This window comes from Glycine max, chromosome 16 (genome assembly GCF_000004515.6).
Source record: "Glycine max cultivar Williams 82 chromosome 16, Glycine_max_v4.0, whole genome shotgun sequence".
NCBI lineage: Eukaryota > Viridiplantae > Streptophyta > Magnoliopsida > Fabales > Fabaceae > Glycine > Glycine max.
Genome location: NC_038252.2, coordinates 9,261,412 through 9,280,609, shown reverse-complemented (window position 1 = coordinate 9,280,609; position 19,198 = coordinate 9,261,412). Strand labels below are relative to the sequence as shown.

Here is a 19,198-nt window from a genome sequence, read left to right as displayed (position 1 = left end):
TAAGGGACAACAATCTCTTAAAAAAAATTGTCACATAGGCACAAATAATTTTAAATTATTATAACATAATTAATTTCATAAATTGAAAAACAGGATTATGATGCATTTACCTGAAAAAAAGGATTGTCATACACATGACTGATACATATTAAGTGATGCATAAAAGAATCTGTTGGTGGTTGACTTCTAAGAGGAAAAAACATCATGCTTTGTTGGAGAGACAGAAAAACAAGGATGGCATTATACCTTGATGCAATGACATATCCCATGTCGGTTATATTCATCCACTTATCAATGATAACTTGTATGTTATAGTTATGATTACATTTATTTAAACTAAATTTCAAATAAATAAAAATAACATAAATTACATACCATGGATAATCCATCAACAAATAGGGACCGCTTTAATTCCTCAAATATGTCTATGCCACCAAAGAGGTTGATATACTCATCAAACCATTTGGCAAATTCTTTAAGCAAATGGTTGCACACTAAAGACCACGAATCTTCACCCATACCTAATAAGACAATAATTGTACGATGTCCACAATTATCATTAGCTTTGACATTGACAATGTTTTGAATGAAATCATGAATACACAAATGAAATTGATCCACATCAGCATAGTCTTTCTTGGAATTGCTTGGTCAGATGATGATGCACTAAGTTTGATTGAAGAATGTAAAGCATCAATATACTCCCAGTAAGGCGGATCACACTTTGTTTATCTTTGATGTTGACCTTTTCTAGAGGAGGACACATAGAGTTTAGATCAGGGTAGATAATTTCCCAGAGTTTAATCTTTAGAATAACTTTGCCACAAACATCAAGCTATTCAAATCGCTTGGATATGGTTTCCATCTCTTCGATTATGGTCACTTGGGGCTCAGATAACCCTTGGTTTAAAAAACTTAGCCTTCACCAAAGCATATGGATTGTCTCAAGTGGTATGGTACCAACAATATATTTGGATAGCTCACATGCACATGAAAGACCGTGAGTAGTTCTCATGACACATCCACAACAAGAAGGGTTTTTGTCAGCATAATGTATACGCTCAAACTCAACAGCAATCTGATTTAAATCATACGTTGATATCATGCCAAGTAGTCTCTTGTATAAGGTAACTTTAAAAACATGTCCAACCACATGTGTACTTGTCTCAAAAGATGCCTTAATTTCAATGTGTTGCAGCGTGATCATGTTGTTCATGGCTTCCCAAACACTACATAGGTCTCTAAGGCTATTATGTAATAGTCTTTTTAAAGCTCAATGAGCATACTCAACCCTACATATGAAATACACAAAAAACAATAAACAAATACTAGTATTTTTTATACTAAACCCTAATAAAAAATGACAAATTTCATACCTGTTTATTGTTCTGTTTCCTAAGTGCATCCTTATTCATCCAGGCTTTAACAAATTTTTCCTAATAAAAAAATGACAATTTTCATATCTGTTTGTTGTTGTGTTTCCTAAGTACATCCTTATTCGTCTAGGCTTTAACAAAATTTTCTTTGTGGGGAATTATCCATGTTCGGTTGACATAGTCAACAAACATTGACTATGATAAACAAACAATTTCAAACTTCTTAAGACAATCATCAAACTGATCCTTGGAAGGACAATCAACCAAACTCTCCCAAGCATCCATCACATAATCCCATGGATGTTTTTGACCAACCAGGGATTTACATATTTCCTTGACATTCTTGTCAATATGAAACCTGCACAACAAGTTGGTACACTCGGAGAATACAGTTTTCACTGCATTCATCAATGTTAGGTCTCTGCCGGTAACAATAACTCCAGGGAGGACATCACGCTTTAGAAAAAGACCTTGAAATCGTTCTAGAGCCCATACCACATTATTTAGATGTCCTCCCTCCAAATAGACAAAAGCAACAAAGATTGTCATCCCCGTTAGTCTCACACCAACAAAGTCAAGTAACGAAAACCTATACCTATTTGTTTTGTAGGTACTATCTATCAAAAATACTAAATTACAGGTATTACATAACTTCACGACATCAGGATGACACCAAAAGATATCACGTACAATATCTTTATCCTTTAATGCAGGGTCATGTAAGCCACTAGGCCACTAAGGCAACGACCTTAGGCCCCCAATTTTTTAGGACCTCAATATTTTTATGCATTTTTCAAAAAAATATTTACCATTAATTTTAATTATTAAATGATAACTTAAGTTATAGTATGATATATTATTTGGTATTATTTTTATTAATAAGACCACAAATATTAAATATAGATGTAAGTATTATTATAAATAATTTAAGTATAATTTTCTTATTTATTTAAAAAAATTAAGCAAATTATTTTATATCTATTTTGCATCCTACCTCTTTTCTCTCTACAAATATATTATTGAAATTAATATAGAGTTTAAATTTAATGAATGAATCTATAATTGATATATGTGAAAAAAAAATATTTGGTGCAAATGTCGATGTCAAGATCATACATTTAACAAAAATTCTATTTGTATCAATCATTCTGTATTTAAATGTACATGTTTAATTGAAAGTCAATTTAAATACATTTTCAAATATGAAATCATGTTCAATTTTTTATTTGATTTCTAAAAATTAAAAAAATTAGATGAGAATAAATTGAAAAACTCTTGATTCATTTTTAAAAATAAAGATATTTCAAAATTTCATACTTAAAAAATTATACTATAGTTAAAATATTACATTATATTAAAATATTTTTTTTAAATATCCATCGTTTCTAAAATGTTATTAATAGAACTTGTAAATATAATTATTATTGAACAAATTTAAACTAAACTAGATTAATTAAATTTGTCTTTTTATATACTAAAATAAAATATTCTAAATATTTACATATTAAATTTTTGATAAATATAGAATAAAAAAATATAATAATAAGAAATTTAAATTTAATATATTAAATCTCTTTAAAATTCTTGCAAAAAAAGACCCCTTTAACATTTTCGTCTTATGCCCCAAAATAGCTGTACACGACCCTCTACTTTAATCTAAGCCAATGAATATACTGATCATATTTAAGAAGCTTCATTAGTTGTTGCATTTTAGTATCACTACCTCTTATGGAAGAATGATATGCACTTCTTGCATTGTATATTTGTTTGATTGTTGTATAACGATTGACATTGTGCTCCTTTAGCGTTAGTAGAATATTTCTTGGTTTCACCATTGACTTGGTCATATCAACAATAATTATCTTTTCATCCTTAGTCAATTGACTAGCGTATGGATGTCCAACTAATAACTTTGCCATTTCATGATTGTGACTCACATAATCCATCATTGGCCTCCAACCGAGGGTTTCCCACGAAACTTAAAGGGACACCTACATTTCCTACTGTCAGTATCTCTTCTAACAAAATTTTTCTTCCTAGACCTATATTGACCACTCCTTTCACATCCACTTAAGACAAATGAAGTCTTTCCTCTTATACCAGTGTTTGTGTCATTACCGCCACAAATCCAATTTCATAAGCAACAAATTGAACCCAATGCAGAACATCATCTTGGGTAGGAAACACCTACAATACAATCCACACAAGTTTAGTCTTCAAAGGGACATTCATTTAATTACTTTAATAACAATAAATCATATTAATACCTACGAAGTATTGAACGCATAAAAACAATCAACATATTCTTCATTCACACTAGCTTCGTCTTCATTTTGTTCATTCATATTAACTTCTTTAGACATTATACTGTCACACATCCATTGATATTCATCCATCTTAATAAGACATTCAAAAATTTCAATCACAAACAAACAAACCCTAATCGCACCATACATATACTATCACACAAAACCCTAGATAATTTTTTACTGGATATAATATTATAAAACATTAAAATTGATAACCCTATATATTAAAAACCAATAACATAAAATTTTTCTACTTAAAATTGATAACCATATAATACATAAAAAATTATAACCTAACCATATGTACTAAAATAAATTATACTATTTAACTTAATTCTAATTCATGAAATTATAATCACAAAAAATAATCAATTTTAGACCACAACAACTCAAATAAATTATACAAAAATTATAAGTGTAAATTATTTTACAATTAATATCATTTCCAAAATGTAAAAACAAATACTAACAAATTAACTTTCAAAGTACACTTATTTGAAAATATTTAAAATAATAATACTAATTACATTTCAAGTAAACAAATAATTTTTTCTTACACATTAATTTTTTTATAACAATCATATTAATATATTTATAATTTAATAAAATTAAAAAAATATATTTCTTTTAATTATAAATAATATTATAAATATGTATAACTCATACAGACTAACCAATTTGTCATACAGATTAACCAATCCATATAAATTATACGGATTGAATAATCCGTATAATTTATATGGATTGGTTAATCCGTCATGACGGATTTGTTATAAAACTTACGAATTAATGAATCCTTAAGTTTTATATAACTTACAGATTCTTTAATTCATATTTTATGCAGAAAATAAATAAAAAGTAAGGTGATGTACCTCCGTTCACAAGCAAACCAACCACCACTTACCGACATACCTCCGTAACATTTTCACCTCAACCGAAGCGACATAATGCACCTCTCTCACGACAATGAAAAAACCAGAAGAAACCAAGAAAATGAATGAATGAATGTGTCCCAGTAAAAAAATAAACTTAAGGAAGAAGAAAGCAGGTAGGGGTATTTTCGGAATACCCATTTATTGCTGGATGCACAAGCAATATAGTGGTGCATCTAGCAATACTCTTAATTTCCTTTAGAAAACTGATTTGGGATCGTGAAGCCCATTTCTGGGGCCCAAAATCCACGCAAAGCAGGGTAAAACCCTAGTTCATTTCTAGCTCACGTTCCAATTGTTGAAGCTCTCAATAGAGGCATCGTTCGTTCCTTCGTTCTTCTCTTTGGAAGAGACTACACCATGAAGGTTTCATTCCCAAACCGTAATTTTTCTTTTTATCGTATCGCTTCGATTAATTCTTGTTTTGTTGGGTTCTCAATTTCTGCAATTTTATTTTGTGTAGTTCAACATTGCAAATCCAACCACTGGCTGCCAGAAGAAGCTCGAGATCGATGATGATCAGAAGCTGTAATTTCTCCAATTTTTTTGTCTTCAATTTGGTTTTTCAATTGTTGTGTTTCTTCATGTTAAATGCTGCATTTGGATGGTAATTTCAGTTAGCAAGTTATTATGTTCAATTACAAGTTTGTTAAGAGTTGTTTTCTGTAGATAGTTAGCTGGGGTAGCTTTCTATCGATAAATGCTTATGTAACTGTTTTGTGATGAGTTTTCTTCTAGCTATTCGCAGCATTGATTGTATCTTAGAAACTTAAGAAAAATGTTGAAGCGGAAATGGGTTTAATGGGACATCCTTGAACTGGGTTTCCTTTCTGCTGATGAATTTGATACACACAGAAAGAAAAAAGGAAGGGTATACTTTTACAGTGTGTTTGGATTGGAGGTAAGGAATCAAAAACCATGGTGTCCCACCATGATTTCCCACCACACCAGAGAGTAGCTTTAAGGCTACCATGTTTTTTTCAACATGGTCCACTGCGGTTCCAAACACACACTTTGATGTGGTTCGTTATGTGCTCTTGTTGCTGTTAGCCAATTAGTATTAGAGTTTAACTTTGGTTATTTTTTTAATAAAAGGTTTGCATTAAAAGTCAGTATAGGTTTATTAAGGTGAAACTCTGATTCTAATTGGAGAACAGTACTGAAAGCACATAGGGAGCTGCATCTTCATTTTGTCCAAATCTGAAAAGGGAATTGAACATCAGGAAAAGGGATTGCTGATGCATGCATCCCTGTCCTTGGACCTCAAGTTTACTCTGACTGTCCTCATCCTCAACTGTGATTATTAGAAACACCCTAATTGCTTTCTGCAGCATGCATCCTGCTCACCGTATTGGTTTCACTATGTTACCCTCGCCTGAACTCTTACCTGTATTACCTTTCAAAGAGAAGCGTTGGACTAACTGCTATATTTTTTGTTGGTTTAAGTACCAGTCAAGCTTTAGTGCTGAAATGAAAATGAAAGCAGACTTGATATTTATAGGAGTTTAATTTTTCTGTTATACAACCTCGTTGTTTCTGTTTCATGCAGTAATTATTAGGCTGTGACTTATTTTTCCTGTTATGTGAAATTGCAGACGGGCATTTTGGGACAAGAGGATTTCACAAGAGGTCAACATAGATGCTCTGGGTGAGGTATGCTCTGTAGATCAAAACCTTCAAATACTTGTTTCAATATCTTTTGAGGAGCATTGATAATTATTGATCTTGTCAACTTTAAAATTATGCTACTAATAGGAATTTAAAGGATATGTCTTCAAAATCACTGGTGGTTGTGACAAACAAGGATTTCCAATGAAGCAGGGAGTGCTAACACCTGGCTGTGTTCATCTTTTGCTCCACAGAGGTAGAACTGTAATGAAGCTTCAATTTTTTAATTTGTGATCATTTAACATATTATAATGTGTCATCATCTGCAGCATTTGTTCAACCCTCTTTTTGTGCATTAGAAGTGGCTATGTAAATTTTCTAGTTGTCATCCATAATATTTGCAGTGCCTTTGTTTAAGAACTTGTTGCTTAATTCTTTTAAATGATATGATATATGTGACTTTTTATGGCAGATGCATGTCTCTTTATGCTATGACTTTATTCCTTTTGAAGATGGTCTTGAGGGATATTTTTAATTCTCTTTGCATTGATTGTGTTAACAGGAACTCCTTGCTTCCGTGGATACGGAAGGCGCAACGGAGAGCGAAGGAGGAAATTTGTTCGCGGGTGCATTGTCAGCCCAGATCTCTCTGTTCTGAACCTGGTAATTGTGAAGAAGGGCGAAAGTGATTTACCAAGACTGACTGATGTTGAAAAGCCAAGAATGAGGGGTCCAAAGAGAGCATCCAAAATCCGTAAGTTGTTCAACCTGTCTAAGGAAGATGATGTGAGGAAGTATGTCAACACATACCGTCGAACCTTCACAACAAAAGTTGGTAAAGTTTCATTGTGCTAGTATATTTGCCTTTTGGTTTTGTCATTTGATGTACCCAACCTGCCATCAAATAGATAAGGGGGAGGTGGATATTTTATAATGAGAAAATGAGTTGAAGTTTAGTGTAGCCCATTCATATTTTGTAACCTGTCTGTAACTCAGCTGTCTAGGTCTTTTTGTTTTATTGTCATAATCATCTTGCCTATAAGCTAGTTTTTATCTAGTTCCAAAGTTTGATAGTGATAACATTCAGAGGTAATTTATTTTTTCGTCTGGGATACATTTGCATTAGTGATTTGTTTTTTGTATCCATGCATCAGAAAAGACCTGGACATGTAATGTGTTTTCGGGAATGTTTCTTCTGTCTTTGGGTGTATTAGAAGTTATTACTGTCATAAAAAAATGATAATTATGTTGCTTGAGACTTCATTCCTTGGGAAGCAACAGTTTATATGATGTTGTTAAGAAACAGCCTCCTGTCATTTCAAATTTAAAAGCAAAAACATGGATATTTATGACAGTTCGAATTACAACCAAAATCCATTTGAATTGAAGAGTTGCTTTAATCAATATATGTGATGTTTCCTCTTCAATATCCAATTAAAATCGGATCAGTTCATATTATGAATTCTAGTCTCAGTAATGGATTTTTGGTTGCAGGGAAAAAGGTAAGCAAAGCTCCAAAGATTCAGCGACTCGTCACTCCACTGACACTGCAAAGGAAGCGGGCAAGAATTGCTGATAAGAAGAAGAGAATCGCAAAGGCAAAATCTGAGGCAGCGGAGTATCAGAAACTTCTTGCCTCCAGATTGAAGGAGCAGAGGGAACGCCGTAGTGAGAGTTTGGCAAAGAGGAGATCCAAGCTTTCCAGTGCTGCTAAACAAGCTGCCACTGCATAGGCCAGCTGCTCTCACACATATGGTGAAGTTTAACCCTCATGATAGTTTTGGTAGTGTATTTTGCCTGCTTGAATTTTGTACCATTTTGAGTATGTACTATGTAGTTTGTCGCTATTTGTGACAATATATTCTACTCTTCATTTTATCTATTCGGTGATTAGTGTGAACAAAAACTAGTTGTTTTAGTTATTTTATTGGGAAAACTGCCTGCTTGTTTGTCTTTTGTTGTGATTCTGTTGGGTTCTGGTTTTCTTATGTTTTTTCTTGTTTTCCCCCTTAAAAGTCCTGGTACATTCTTAAACAGTCACTGCATTATGAAACTGTTAATTCTCGAATTTATTAGCAGAGGCACAAGTTTTTCGTACTGTTAATAAAATCGTTAAATCAATATTGAATTATAATATTAACAAAATTGTCATCTTCTATATTTGAAAACTGTTCACGAATTTATTAGCAGAGGCACAAGTTTTTCGTACTGTTAATAAAATTGTTAAATCAATATTGAATTATAATATTAACAAAATTGTCATCTTCTATATTGGAAAACTGTTAAGATTTTGTTATTTATGCCATGCCTTAATTTTTTATTTACTCAACGGAATCCTAGTTGAGTAAAATAAGATTTTGGATCATGTGTTTTTTTTAATTGGTGAACAAGATTTTATAGTCGTACGCTATCTATCATCCATGTTACTAATTGGACATCTATATCACGAAATATAATTATTGGATGAAATAAAGAGTTGCCGTGAGTACCAATATTTTAATAAGAGTGTGAGTGTTGTACACAGAACAACACTTGAATTTATTTTTGAGGTGTACAAATATGGCATGGTATATCACCTAAATGTGATTAGAGGTTTGGTTGTTTGTGTATATGAAAGAGTATTTGATGGAAAAGATTAACTTTCTGTCCAATTGAAACTAATGGGTTAGGTTGTGAATAGTGATGGCATTTTAACCTAATTGGGTTAGTTTTACAAACTAATTTCCAAAATAGGTCTGTTACAAAACTATTTTCAAGTTGGGTCTCTTTTTTACGTAGCTATGCAAGTGTATCGCCAACATGAATGGCGAGATACACAAGCCCTTGACTCATGACTTGATACCGTTAATGGAGCTGGCGAGTTCGGTGTGGATACCGCCAATGGAGCTGGCGAGTTTGGTGTGGCAAGTTCTTGCCACTCTCACTGGCGACTTGGCTTGAGCAACATGCTTGACGGGACAGGTGAGGCAGGCTATGCTTCAGACTGCTTCAGAGTAGCAGTGCAGGGAGTAGCGGTGCAGGTAGGAGTAGGATGGTCTCGCCAACACTGCTTGCGAGACGAGCTTATATCCGCCAATGGTATTGGCGATATAGGTGTGCATATATAGCTGCATTTTCGGTTTAAAAATTTATGAGAAAGCTTTGGCTTTAAAATTTCTGAGTATTGAGTATTGAGTGTTGAGCGTTCACGGTTTTGATTTAAAAATTTCTGAGAAAGCTTTGACTTTAAAATTTCTTAGTATTGAGTATTGAGTGTTGAGTGTTTGTATTTTTAAAGTTCGTCTCTGAATCAATCAGTAATATTTTTCTTCTCTGGTATTGTTTTTATTTATTTAAAGTAATTATTTTGAGTTTCAACTGACATTAATTTTATTTATTAATTTTTTTGGCATTGTTTTTTTTATTTTTAGTTTGAAATAAAATTTGAGTTTTGAGTATTTTTTTAATTAAATTTGTTTAGTTTGATGTTATTAATGTTAACATTAATTATTTATAATAGCAACTAAAATGTGTAGTTTGAAAGTTTCATATTCTGCCTTTAAAATTTGTAGTTTCAAAGCGTACAAGTTTTTTAAGTTTGTGCATCATATAATTAATTTTTTGTTACAATAAATTTATAATCTGAAGCCTGAGTGTAGTATTTTTAATTAGATTTATTTATTTTGAAGTTATTATTTTTAAAATTAATTATTTATAATAGCAACGTTGTTAATGGTTTGATGTGTCTTTAAAATTTCTACTTTGAAAGCGTACAAGTTTTTTAAATTTCTGACATGATATTTATTTGAAGTAAATAATTTTTTGTTAGAATAAAGTTTTAATTTGAAGTTTCAGTAAAGACGTTTTTTGTTATTATATTATTTTAATTTCAATTTATTATTGTTATGATTAATTATTTATAATATTGTTTTTGTAGGTATATGATGAATTCGGTTATAACAATCTTGTATTTCAATGGAAGGGTATACGAAGAGACTGATGGTGTAATCTTTGAAGGCAGTAAAAAAGCGATTCAGATTAAACGTGGAATTAGTTTCAATGCTTTGAAAAAAATTGGAGATAAGGTAAAGTTAGAAGATAATGAAATTATTTCTGCTATCAGTTGTAGATTTTTAGATTTTGAAAAATATGTTGCTTTGCAAATTTGTGATGACGAAGATGTTGAAACCATGCTCGAAAGTTTTCAACAACAAAATCAAATGTCAATTTTGGAATTGTACATAGAAAAGGATGTGGCTGGTGGTTCTATGTTTCATTCTGCAAATTCTCTTAAATCATGCGAAAATAATTTATCTAATAATGAGGCGCAACCGCCAACAAATGTGAGCAACTTACATGGTGATGAAGATGATGATGATTATCTTGTGTCTAACTCATACGTTGAAGAGTCTTTAGACGAAGATGATAGTGTTGACGGTATATCTGATACTGACAATGAAGTCACTGACATGATTCAACCAGTAAGAATTGTTCACCCAACAGAAGGTATAATTTATTAAATAAAAAAATAGGTGAATACATTTATCATTTGATGTCAATTGTATTTAATGTTAAATAAGTATGATTTGATTTTTTTTTAACTATTAGGTGTACAACGAATTGAAAATCCATTTTGGAATGATGCTTTGCATTGTAACAATATCAAATGGAGTCATCCTGATGAGGAAGACATTTGTGGTTTGGAGATGCCATCAAGTTTTAATGTTGGACAAGAATTATATGTTGACATGGATTTTGATACTAAAGATGCGGTAAAAAATGCACTGAAACAATATGTTATGAAGGTGCATCAAACTTTCAAAGTTGTTGAAAGCAAATTGAACAAGTATATTGTTTGTTGCTTGAATAAAAGCGTAGAGTGTCCTTGCCCGTTCTATATGAGGGAAATTTTATCTAAAAAAACTGATTCATGGAAAGTCACACAATGGGGGTGGACCACACACATGTCTCAATATGACCATGACACAAGATCACGAGAAGCTTGATTCAGATTTAATTGCCACTTATGTAATAGGTACATATTTTATGTTCATATTATGCTATTTTGCATTAATTGTCATTTTAATTTTGTTATTCTATTAACAAGCATAATCAGAGAAGATCCATCAATAAAAGTTTCTTTGATTCAAGAGAGAATTAATAGTGAATTTGCCTACAAGGTATCGTACAAAAAAGCTTGGTTGGCGAAGCAAAAAGCCATTGCACTTGAATATGGCGATTGGGAAGAGTCATATGTGAAACTTTCGTCGTGGCTAACACACATGCAAAATCATTCTCCTGGATCATATTTTCAAATACTACATGACGATTTTATTGTTGGGAACATGGTTAGTCGCAAACACTGTCAGTTTCATAGAGTGTTTTGGACTTTTGGTCAATGTAAGGAGGCTTTCAAGTTTTGTAAGCCAATCATACAAGTTGACAACACACATTTGTACGGAAAATACCGGGGGACCCTTTTAATGACCATATCACAAGATGGAAATGGTGGTGTCCTTCCTCTAGCATTCGCCGTGGTCGAAGGTGAGACGTTAACAACGTGGTCATGGTTTTTGGCACACTTGCATGAACACGTCATAGATAAAAATGGTATTTGTCTCATATTTAATCGTCACACGAGTATAAAGTCTGTTGTGGCTAACGAAACACTTGGTTGGCAACCTCCCCACGGTTATCATGTTTACTGCGTCCGACACATAGCAAACAATTTTAATCGCAAATTAAATAATGCCAAACAAAAAGAAATGTTGAAGAAATTGGGTAAGATTTCATTTATCATGGTCACGTTAATTTAAGTTTCATGTATACTTAAAATTATTGTTGCTAACTAATTTCATGCAGGCTACACTCCTTGCAAGCATATTTTTGATTAAAATTTAGTAAAATTCCGTCAACTGAGTCCAGCCATAACAACATGGATTGATCGCATTTCAAAGGAAAAATGGACCATGGCTTATGATATAGAAGGACGCCGATATGACCACATGACAACGAACCTCTCATAATGTATAAATAAGGTATTGAAGGATTGTCGCAACATACCCATAATAGTGTTGGTCAAATCAACATATAGTAGGTGTCAAAAGTACTTTGTTGATTGTGGTCGCCAAGCCCTAAGACAGTTAAATGAAGGACAAGTATATTGTTCTAAGATTGTTAAAGAACTTAAACAAAATCAAGAACAAGCTTGTTCGCACATCGTTCGCGTGTATGATATCCACTCGACAAGGTTTGAAGTAGAGGAGACCTTCAATCCTATAACGCAACGTGGCGGACAAAAGTGGGCAGTTAACTTGAATAGTCATTATTGTCAATGCGGAAAGTATTCTGCGCTTCACTATCCATGTTTACACATTATTATAGCTTGTGGTTACGTGAGCATGAACTACTACCAATATATAGATGTTGTTTACACAAATGAGCACATCTTAAAAGCTTACTCCTCACAATAGTGGCCTCTTGGGAATGAAGCAGCTATTCCTCCTTCTAATGACGCATGGACACTTATCCCTGACCCAACTACAATTCGTGCGAAAGGTCGGCCAAAATCAACAAGGATAAGGAATGAGATGGATTGGGTCGAACCATCTGAGCATCGACAAAAATTTAGTAGATGTGAAGCAGAAGGGCATAACAAGCGTTGATGTCCAATGCAATCTGACCGTGGGAGTTTTTCATTTAATTGGTTTATGTATGTTACACGAGTGAATTGTATTGGTTTAAGTTGTCTTCAATGTATTTACTTTGTGGGGTTCACTGAAATCGTTCGTTAGAAACATTAATTATTTTGGTTTGTGTAGTTTAGTTATTTTGTTAACATTACTTATTTTGGAATGTAGCAGTCTCTTAATGGCCTGTGTAGTTTAACCCTAAGCCCTACGCACTAAACCCTAACCCTAAACCCTAAACCTAACCCATACAACATAAATCATAAAACCTAACCCATAACCCCTAAAATGTAAACCCTTAAACCCTAACCATAAACCCTAAACCCTAAACCATAAACCATAAACCATAAACCATAAACCCTAAAACATAAACCCTAAACCCTAAGCCGTAAACTATAAGCCCTAAACCCTAACCCTAAACCCTACTCAGTTAAACCATAACCCTAACCCATAACTCTAAACCATAACCCCTAAACCCTATACCCTAATGCAGTATCTAGATCACAATGCACATATGACATTGGTGTTCATCGTTAGTTAGTACCATTAGTTATTTTCGTTATTATAGTTTTTTTTAGACTTTTTTTATTATTATAGTTTCATGCACGACATAAAATGTATCCATTAGTAAGCCTTAATAAATGAGATACGATACATTAAGTGTCAAATTCAAATGACAAACATACAACAACAAAGTTAAATAGAGACATGAAAATCATTCATTATGATGTCTATGATGACGTGAGGATGTGCCACATGGTCGATCCCATCTTCGCGCTTGACGATCAGGATTGCTTCTGCGTGATGTCTCCCCGCTTCTACTTGCTCAACCTCAGCAGAAAACTCGTGATGCAAATCAACACCTAATAAGTCACCCATATCATGTATTGCTCGGGGTACATTCCATTGTGAAGCTAATGGGGCGTTAGGTGTTGCCATTGGGGCATCATGTTGCTGTGAAGGGATCATAGTCGGCCATAAAAAATGAGGATGTGTTTCCGCAACACCACCGAACGAATGTTCGCTTGCAGACATATCAGTGTGATGACCTTCAAAAGGATATTGATACATCTATGAAGGATACTGAGAAAATGTTGGTGGCGTGTAATACATTCCATGGCCACGCTCCTCCATTTGTTGGGAAAATTCTTGCGCTTCAACAGCCTCCATTTGTTTGTCAAAACCCCGAGTTTCAACACTTGACTGAAGCATGTGAAACTCTTGTCATGGAAATCGATGCTCTGATGCTGAACCATGTGCCACAGGCTTAGTGATCCTCTCTTGCTCTTCGGATAAAATCGTTATCTTCTCTACATAAGGCACGTGATCATCAAATGTCCATGTGTTCCTCCCTTGTGGTGACACCATATACTGTAATGTCTCCGCAACTTCACCCTGCACATATTAGGGTCAGGAAATTAATGTTGTGCTTTAAAAAATAATTTGAAGTTAAATATTGAAAAAGAAATAAATACCAATGTAGTTGTGTTTGCATTCTTTGGATCGACAAACATATTCGTTTTTCGCCTATACCAGATCATGTAGTCGGAGTTAAAACTCAATAGGCCCTCCTGTCGAGGATAAACGTCGACCCTAAACTCAGCTCGATTGTTCCATTGACTAATCATTGGGGCCAACAGTTGGAAATAATTTTCATCTTGTTTGCCTTTCAACGTTAGGCCATGGATATTCAGTGGTTGCGAAGGACACTTGTCGCAACACTCTATCGGGTAGGTGCCACTCAACAACATGGAAACAAATGAGTGGCACCACCGCGCACCACGTTGCACTACCAACCAAACAAATTGGAGGCAACGCTGATATAACAGTTGCTGTGTAAGGCTTCCACAGAAATTGTATACAATAACATAATTGTTAATTTTCACTTAAACATGACATTTTATTTATTATTTAACGAATACATTACGATCTTCTTACCTAATGTCGTTTCATGATATCCAATTTGCTACGAAAAACTATCAGATCATCATTACCAATATGCTGATTTCCACGTCGCAGCCACCTACAATAAAATATGAAATCATTAGTGGAAATGCGTTACATTATTAATTATTTTCAAATGAAATCTTATTTTTTAAGCAACTAACCTGTGTCCGAGTGGTTTATCTTCTATTACAGGAGGAGTCCTTTTTGGAGTCAAAGTCGTGCATCGTTCCCATGCCCACATTTGGATTAAGATGCTCATACCTCCGATTGATTTAATTTTGTAATCGGTGGCGCTGCACATCTCTCTATATAAAAAAGCAAGCACAACAGGTCCCCATGCATACGTGCTGCACTGTTCAAAGTCACGTAAAAATTGCAGGTACCTTAGGGAAACTTTGTTGCTGCTTTTGTCAACAAATAGGACACCTCCTATGAATCTAAGGATCCATACACGGGTAAACCTTTGTAGGTGTTCTACGTTACTGTTATGGTTATTTATTTGTGAAAAATGGTGAGCCAACCAACTTAATTTAACCACACTGCCTTGAAGTTCACCTTCCTGTGGTCTAACTCCCAACAATTCTTCACATAATTCAACCCAATCAAGATTAGTTTGACCAATTAATGGTGCCCCATCAACACGCAGACCTAATAATATAGACATCTTGAAGAGTAATCGTACACTCTCCGCACCTCATGTGAAACGTATGTGTTTCAGGCCTCCATCTTTTAATCAAGGCAGTAATTAATGACGCATTTATTTTTAGGTAGCCCATCTTCATTATACATTAAAAACCAGATTGCCGAAGTAGAGGAATAATTTCCTTTGGTATTTCTTCTTCCCCTTGATACGTGGGGACAACTCGTCTGATGTGTAATTTTCGGTCTTCTTCTTCATTCCAAACATGTTCAGAAACATGCTTAGGTTGCATCCATAATACATCACCGTCAATCGGGCCAGACTTAATTTGTATATTTGATGAACATGACGACGAAGATGTCATTGATACTGCAAAATAAAATATAATACAATAAATTCACAATTTTTTTTTACATTATTTGTTCATAAAATAAAAAAAATTAACTACATTTATAAAAACTTAATTAATTATATATAGAAATTAAATAATGTAACACAATACGTAACAAAAATTAATATGTAAAGAATAAAGTAAAATTTATATACTACAAATAAAAATATATTTTTCACTAATAAATATTTTTCAATAAAAAATATATACTACAAATTAAAAATTAACACTAAATATATACTACAAATTAAAAATTAACACAATAAATATTGTTCACTAATAAAATATATACTACAAATATCAAACTTTAAATATATTCTACAAATAAATTAAAATACATACAAACACAACTTTAAATAAATAACAGATTATATATTTTTCAATTCATATATTTCAATAAAAAAATATGTTATACAAATAACAAAATTTAAATAGTTTTAACAAATAAATTAATTTACTTGCAAACACAAATTTAAATAAATAACAGAATATATATATTTGTCACCAAAAATTAAAACAACATATAAAAAATTATTACAAACTAAATTAACGTATCAATATTAACTTGCAATACCTAAAACTAAAACTAAAACTAATTTAACATACAAAACTAACAACTTAAAATACCTAAAACTAAAACTAACAACTTAAAATGCCTACAACTAAAACTAACAACTTCAAATACCTAAAATTAAAACTACTGTAATTTACAAAACAAAAACTAAAACTAACATACAAAACTAAAAACTTAGGATACCTACAAGTAAAACTAACAACTTAAACTACCTAAAACTAAAACTAACCTAATATAAAACTATCATTTGTAAAACTAACGTATTAAAACTAACATACAAAACTAAAAAATTAGGATACCCCAAACTAAAACTAAGTACCATAAAAAATTATAACTAAAGCTAACCTCCAACTAAAACTAACAAATAATATTAACATAAAAAGTAAAATTAATTTATCATACAAACTTATAATACCTAACATAAATAATATTAATATCTAAAATAATTACTAAATAAATAAACGTAAAAAATATTAATTAACTTACCTAGTTTGACACAATGAAAGAATGGAAGATGGAGAACAATAACAACCACAACCAACAACACAGGCACAACACGAAGGATGAAGAGATGAGATGAAGGTGTGACATGTTTGGTTTAGGGAAACATTTTATAACGCTGCACAAGCTTATCTCGCCATTGCACCTAGCGAGATACTGCACTGCACCAAGAAAAAGCTGCACCTCCTGCGCCATAGCTAGCTAGCCTGCACCTCAGCTATCTCGCCATTGGCACTGGTGAGACAGTGTCCAGGTCAGCCCGTGTCTCGCTGCTACGACTAGCGGCATCCATGTGACACCTGTCTCGCCATTCCTCCTGGCGGCATCATCCACGTGTCGCCACACCACTCATACCATCATGCATGCTGGCGGGATAGGTTGGGGTTACGTAAAAAAAGAGACTCAGCTTGAAAATAGTTTTGAAACAGACTTATTTTAAAAATTAGTTTATAAAACTAATCCAATTAGGTCAAAATGCCGAATAGTGATTTTATTTACGGAATATAGTGTCATTAAAATCGTCATTAAAATCGTCATTGTTTGTAAATAAAATCTGTAAGAATTTATAATCACAATTGGACGAAAAGGACCTACTAACCAGGCATTTTTGAAAAAAAAAGGGAACTTGATTGGAGTGTAAAAAATATAGAGAGGTAATTCATTCATTGAACATTTTAAATAGTGAAAGACACCATTTTAATAATTAGGCCATTCTTTTTCAACTTTAGACTAAAATAGTAGTTTGTCACGCTTTTACATTTTTTTATCAATGCGAAATATAAACAACAGAGAAAGACCCAAAATAACAATCGCAAAGACAAGTGGACCATATATTGAGATGCTACATAGAAGCTGATCCATAACGGCAACATTATTTTCAACGTGGATATGCGTGTTATAGCTGCAGTGGACGACGACTAAAGTTTTAGAGTCAATTTTGGAAAAGCTTTCGATAAAACAATAACTAATTAAGAGTGATAGGCTTCTGCGTAGTTTCTACTCCACTGCAGGATTTTGTAACTGATCGGTGTCCTTAAGTCTCAAGGTATGACACTGGTTATGACACTGGTTAAAGAATCAAAAGAAAAAAAAATTAATGTGAAAATTATATATTATTAAAATATATTTTACGTATTTTAATAAAAAAAGTTTCCTCTTAATTCCTCAACAATTTAATTAGTCTAGCATACACATGTACTCGACCCACAAAGTTTTCTCAGCTTCTGAACTGTAATCTCTAATGAACTTGCTTGACTCCTTTCCATGCATATTTCAATTTAATAAAATGACAGGGATATTAAAACCTTGTGAAGAATTTGATCTATCACAAAATTTTAAAACCTGCTACCAAATAGTAGAAAACATCACAATTAAAATGATGTAAATTTCATTACTAAGAAGATCTATTTTCCTTGCTAAATAGCAAGAAAATATTTCCCTTTTCAAATTTTAATGGAATGCATATTCATTATTGATTATGAGAGAATTTAATAAAATGATTTTTTGAACTTAATGTAATTATGAGGATTTTAATCTACCACTAATTAGTGAGAAAATGCATTTCCCTATCTAATTATAACTATTAATAAATTTATGGATTATAATCAATTTCAATTAATAACTATTATTATTTTAACTAGTCATTAAATTTTATTTTGCACATCTCGTTAAAACCTTCCAAATAATTTCATGGATTATAATAAATTTCAATTGACAATAAAGAATACCATGGAAAAATGTATTAGATAGTCACATTAACAATTATAACAAGTAAAATAAAATAATACTTTTACTAATTTTTTAAGGAATTGATTAAGGAATCAAATAAATGTTTTTATTAAATATAACAATTAAAGTACATTTGTAACATAAATATGATGCTATTTTTTAAGGTGCCCAAAATATCCCTCTAAAGAAGGATATATTTTCGAGAAAAAACATATTATATATATTTTTAAAAATTTCACTTTAGTCTTTATAGTTATACAAACTTTATCTTTTAATTTTTATTACCTAAAAATTATTTATTTTATTCCCTACACATTTTTTTTAATCCATTTTAATACTTATATATGTCATTTTTAATCCCTTAAAATTAAGTCTTTACCTTTTAAATTTACATGGACACTAAAAGGAATTAAAAATAGTATGCATGGGAATTAAAAAGGATAATTTTTAAATATAAGAATTAAAAGGTAAAATCTGTATAAATATAAGTGAGTAATTAAATCTTATTTCTTTAACTATTTCCC

At 32.2% G+C, this 19,198-nt stretch overlaps 1 protein-coding gene across 1 annotated transcript; it reads left to right on the top strand.

Moving 5' to 3' along the window:
* The first annotated feature begins 4,977 nt into the window (after window positions 1–4,977).
* On the top strand, window positions 4,978–7,958 carry LOC100792949 (40S ribosomal protein S6). Its single transcript, XM_003547713.2, has 6 exons — window positions 4,978–4,983; window positions 5,081–5,145; window positions 6,213–6,270; window positions 6,373–6,481; window positions 6,788–7,060; window positions 7,720–7,958. The coding sequence occupies exons 1-6, from the start codon at window positions 4,978–4,980 to the stop codon at window positions 7,956–7,958; spliced, it is 750 nt and encodes a 249-aa protein (XP_003547761.1).
* Window positions 7,959–19,198: the final 11,240 nt, after the last annotated feature.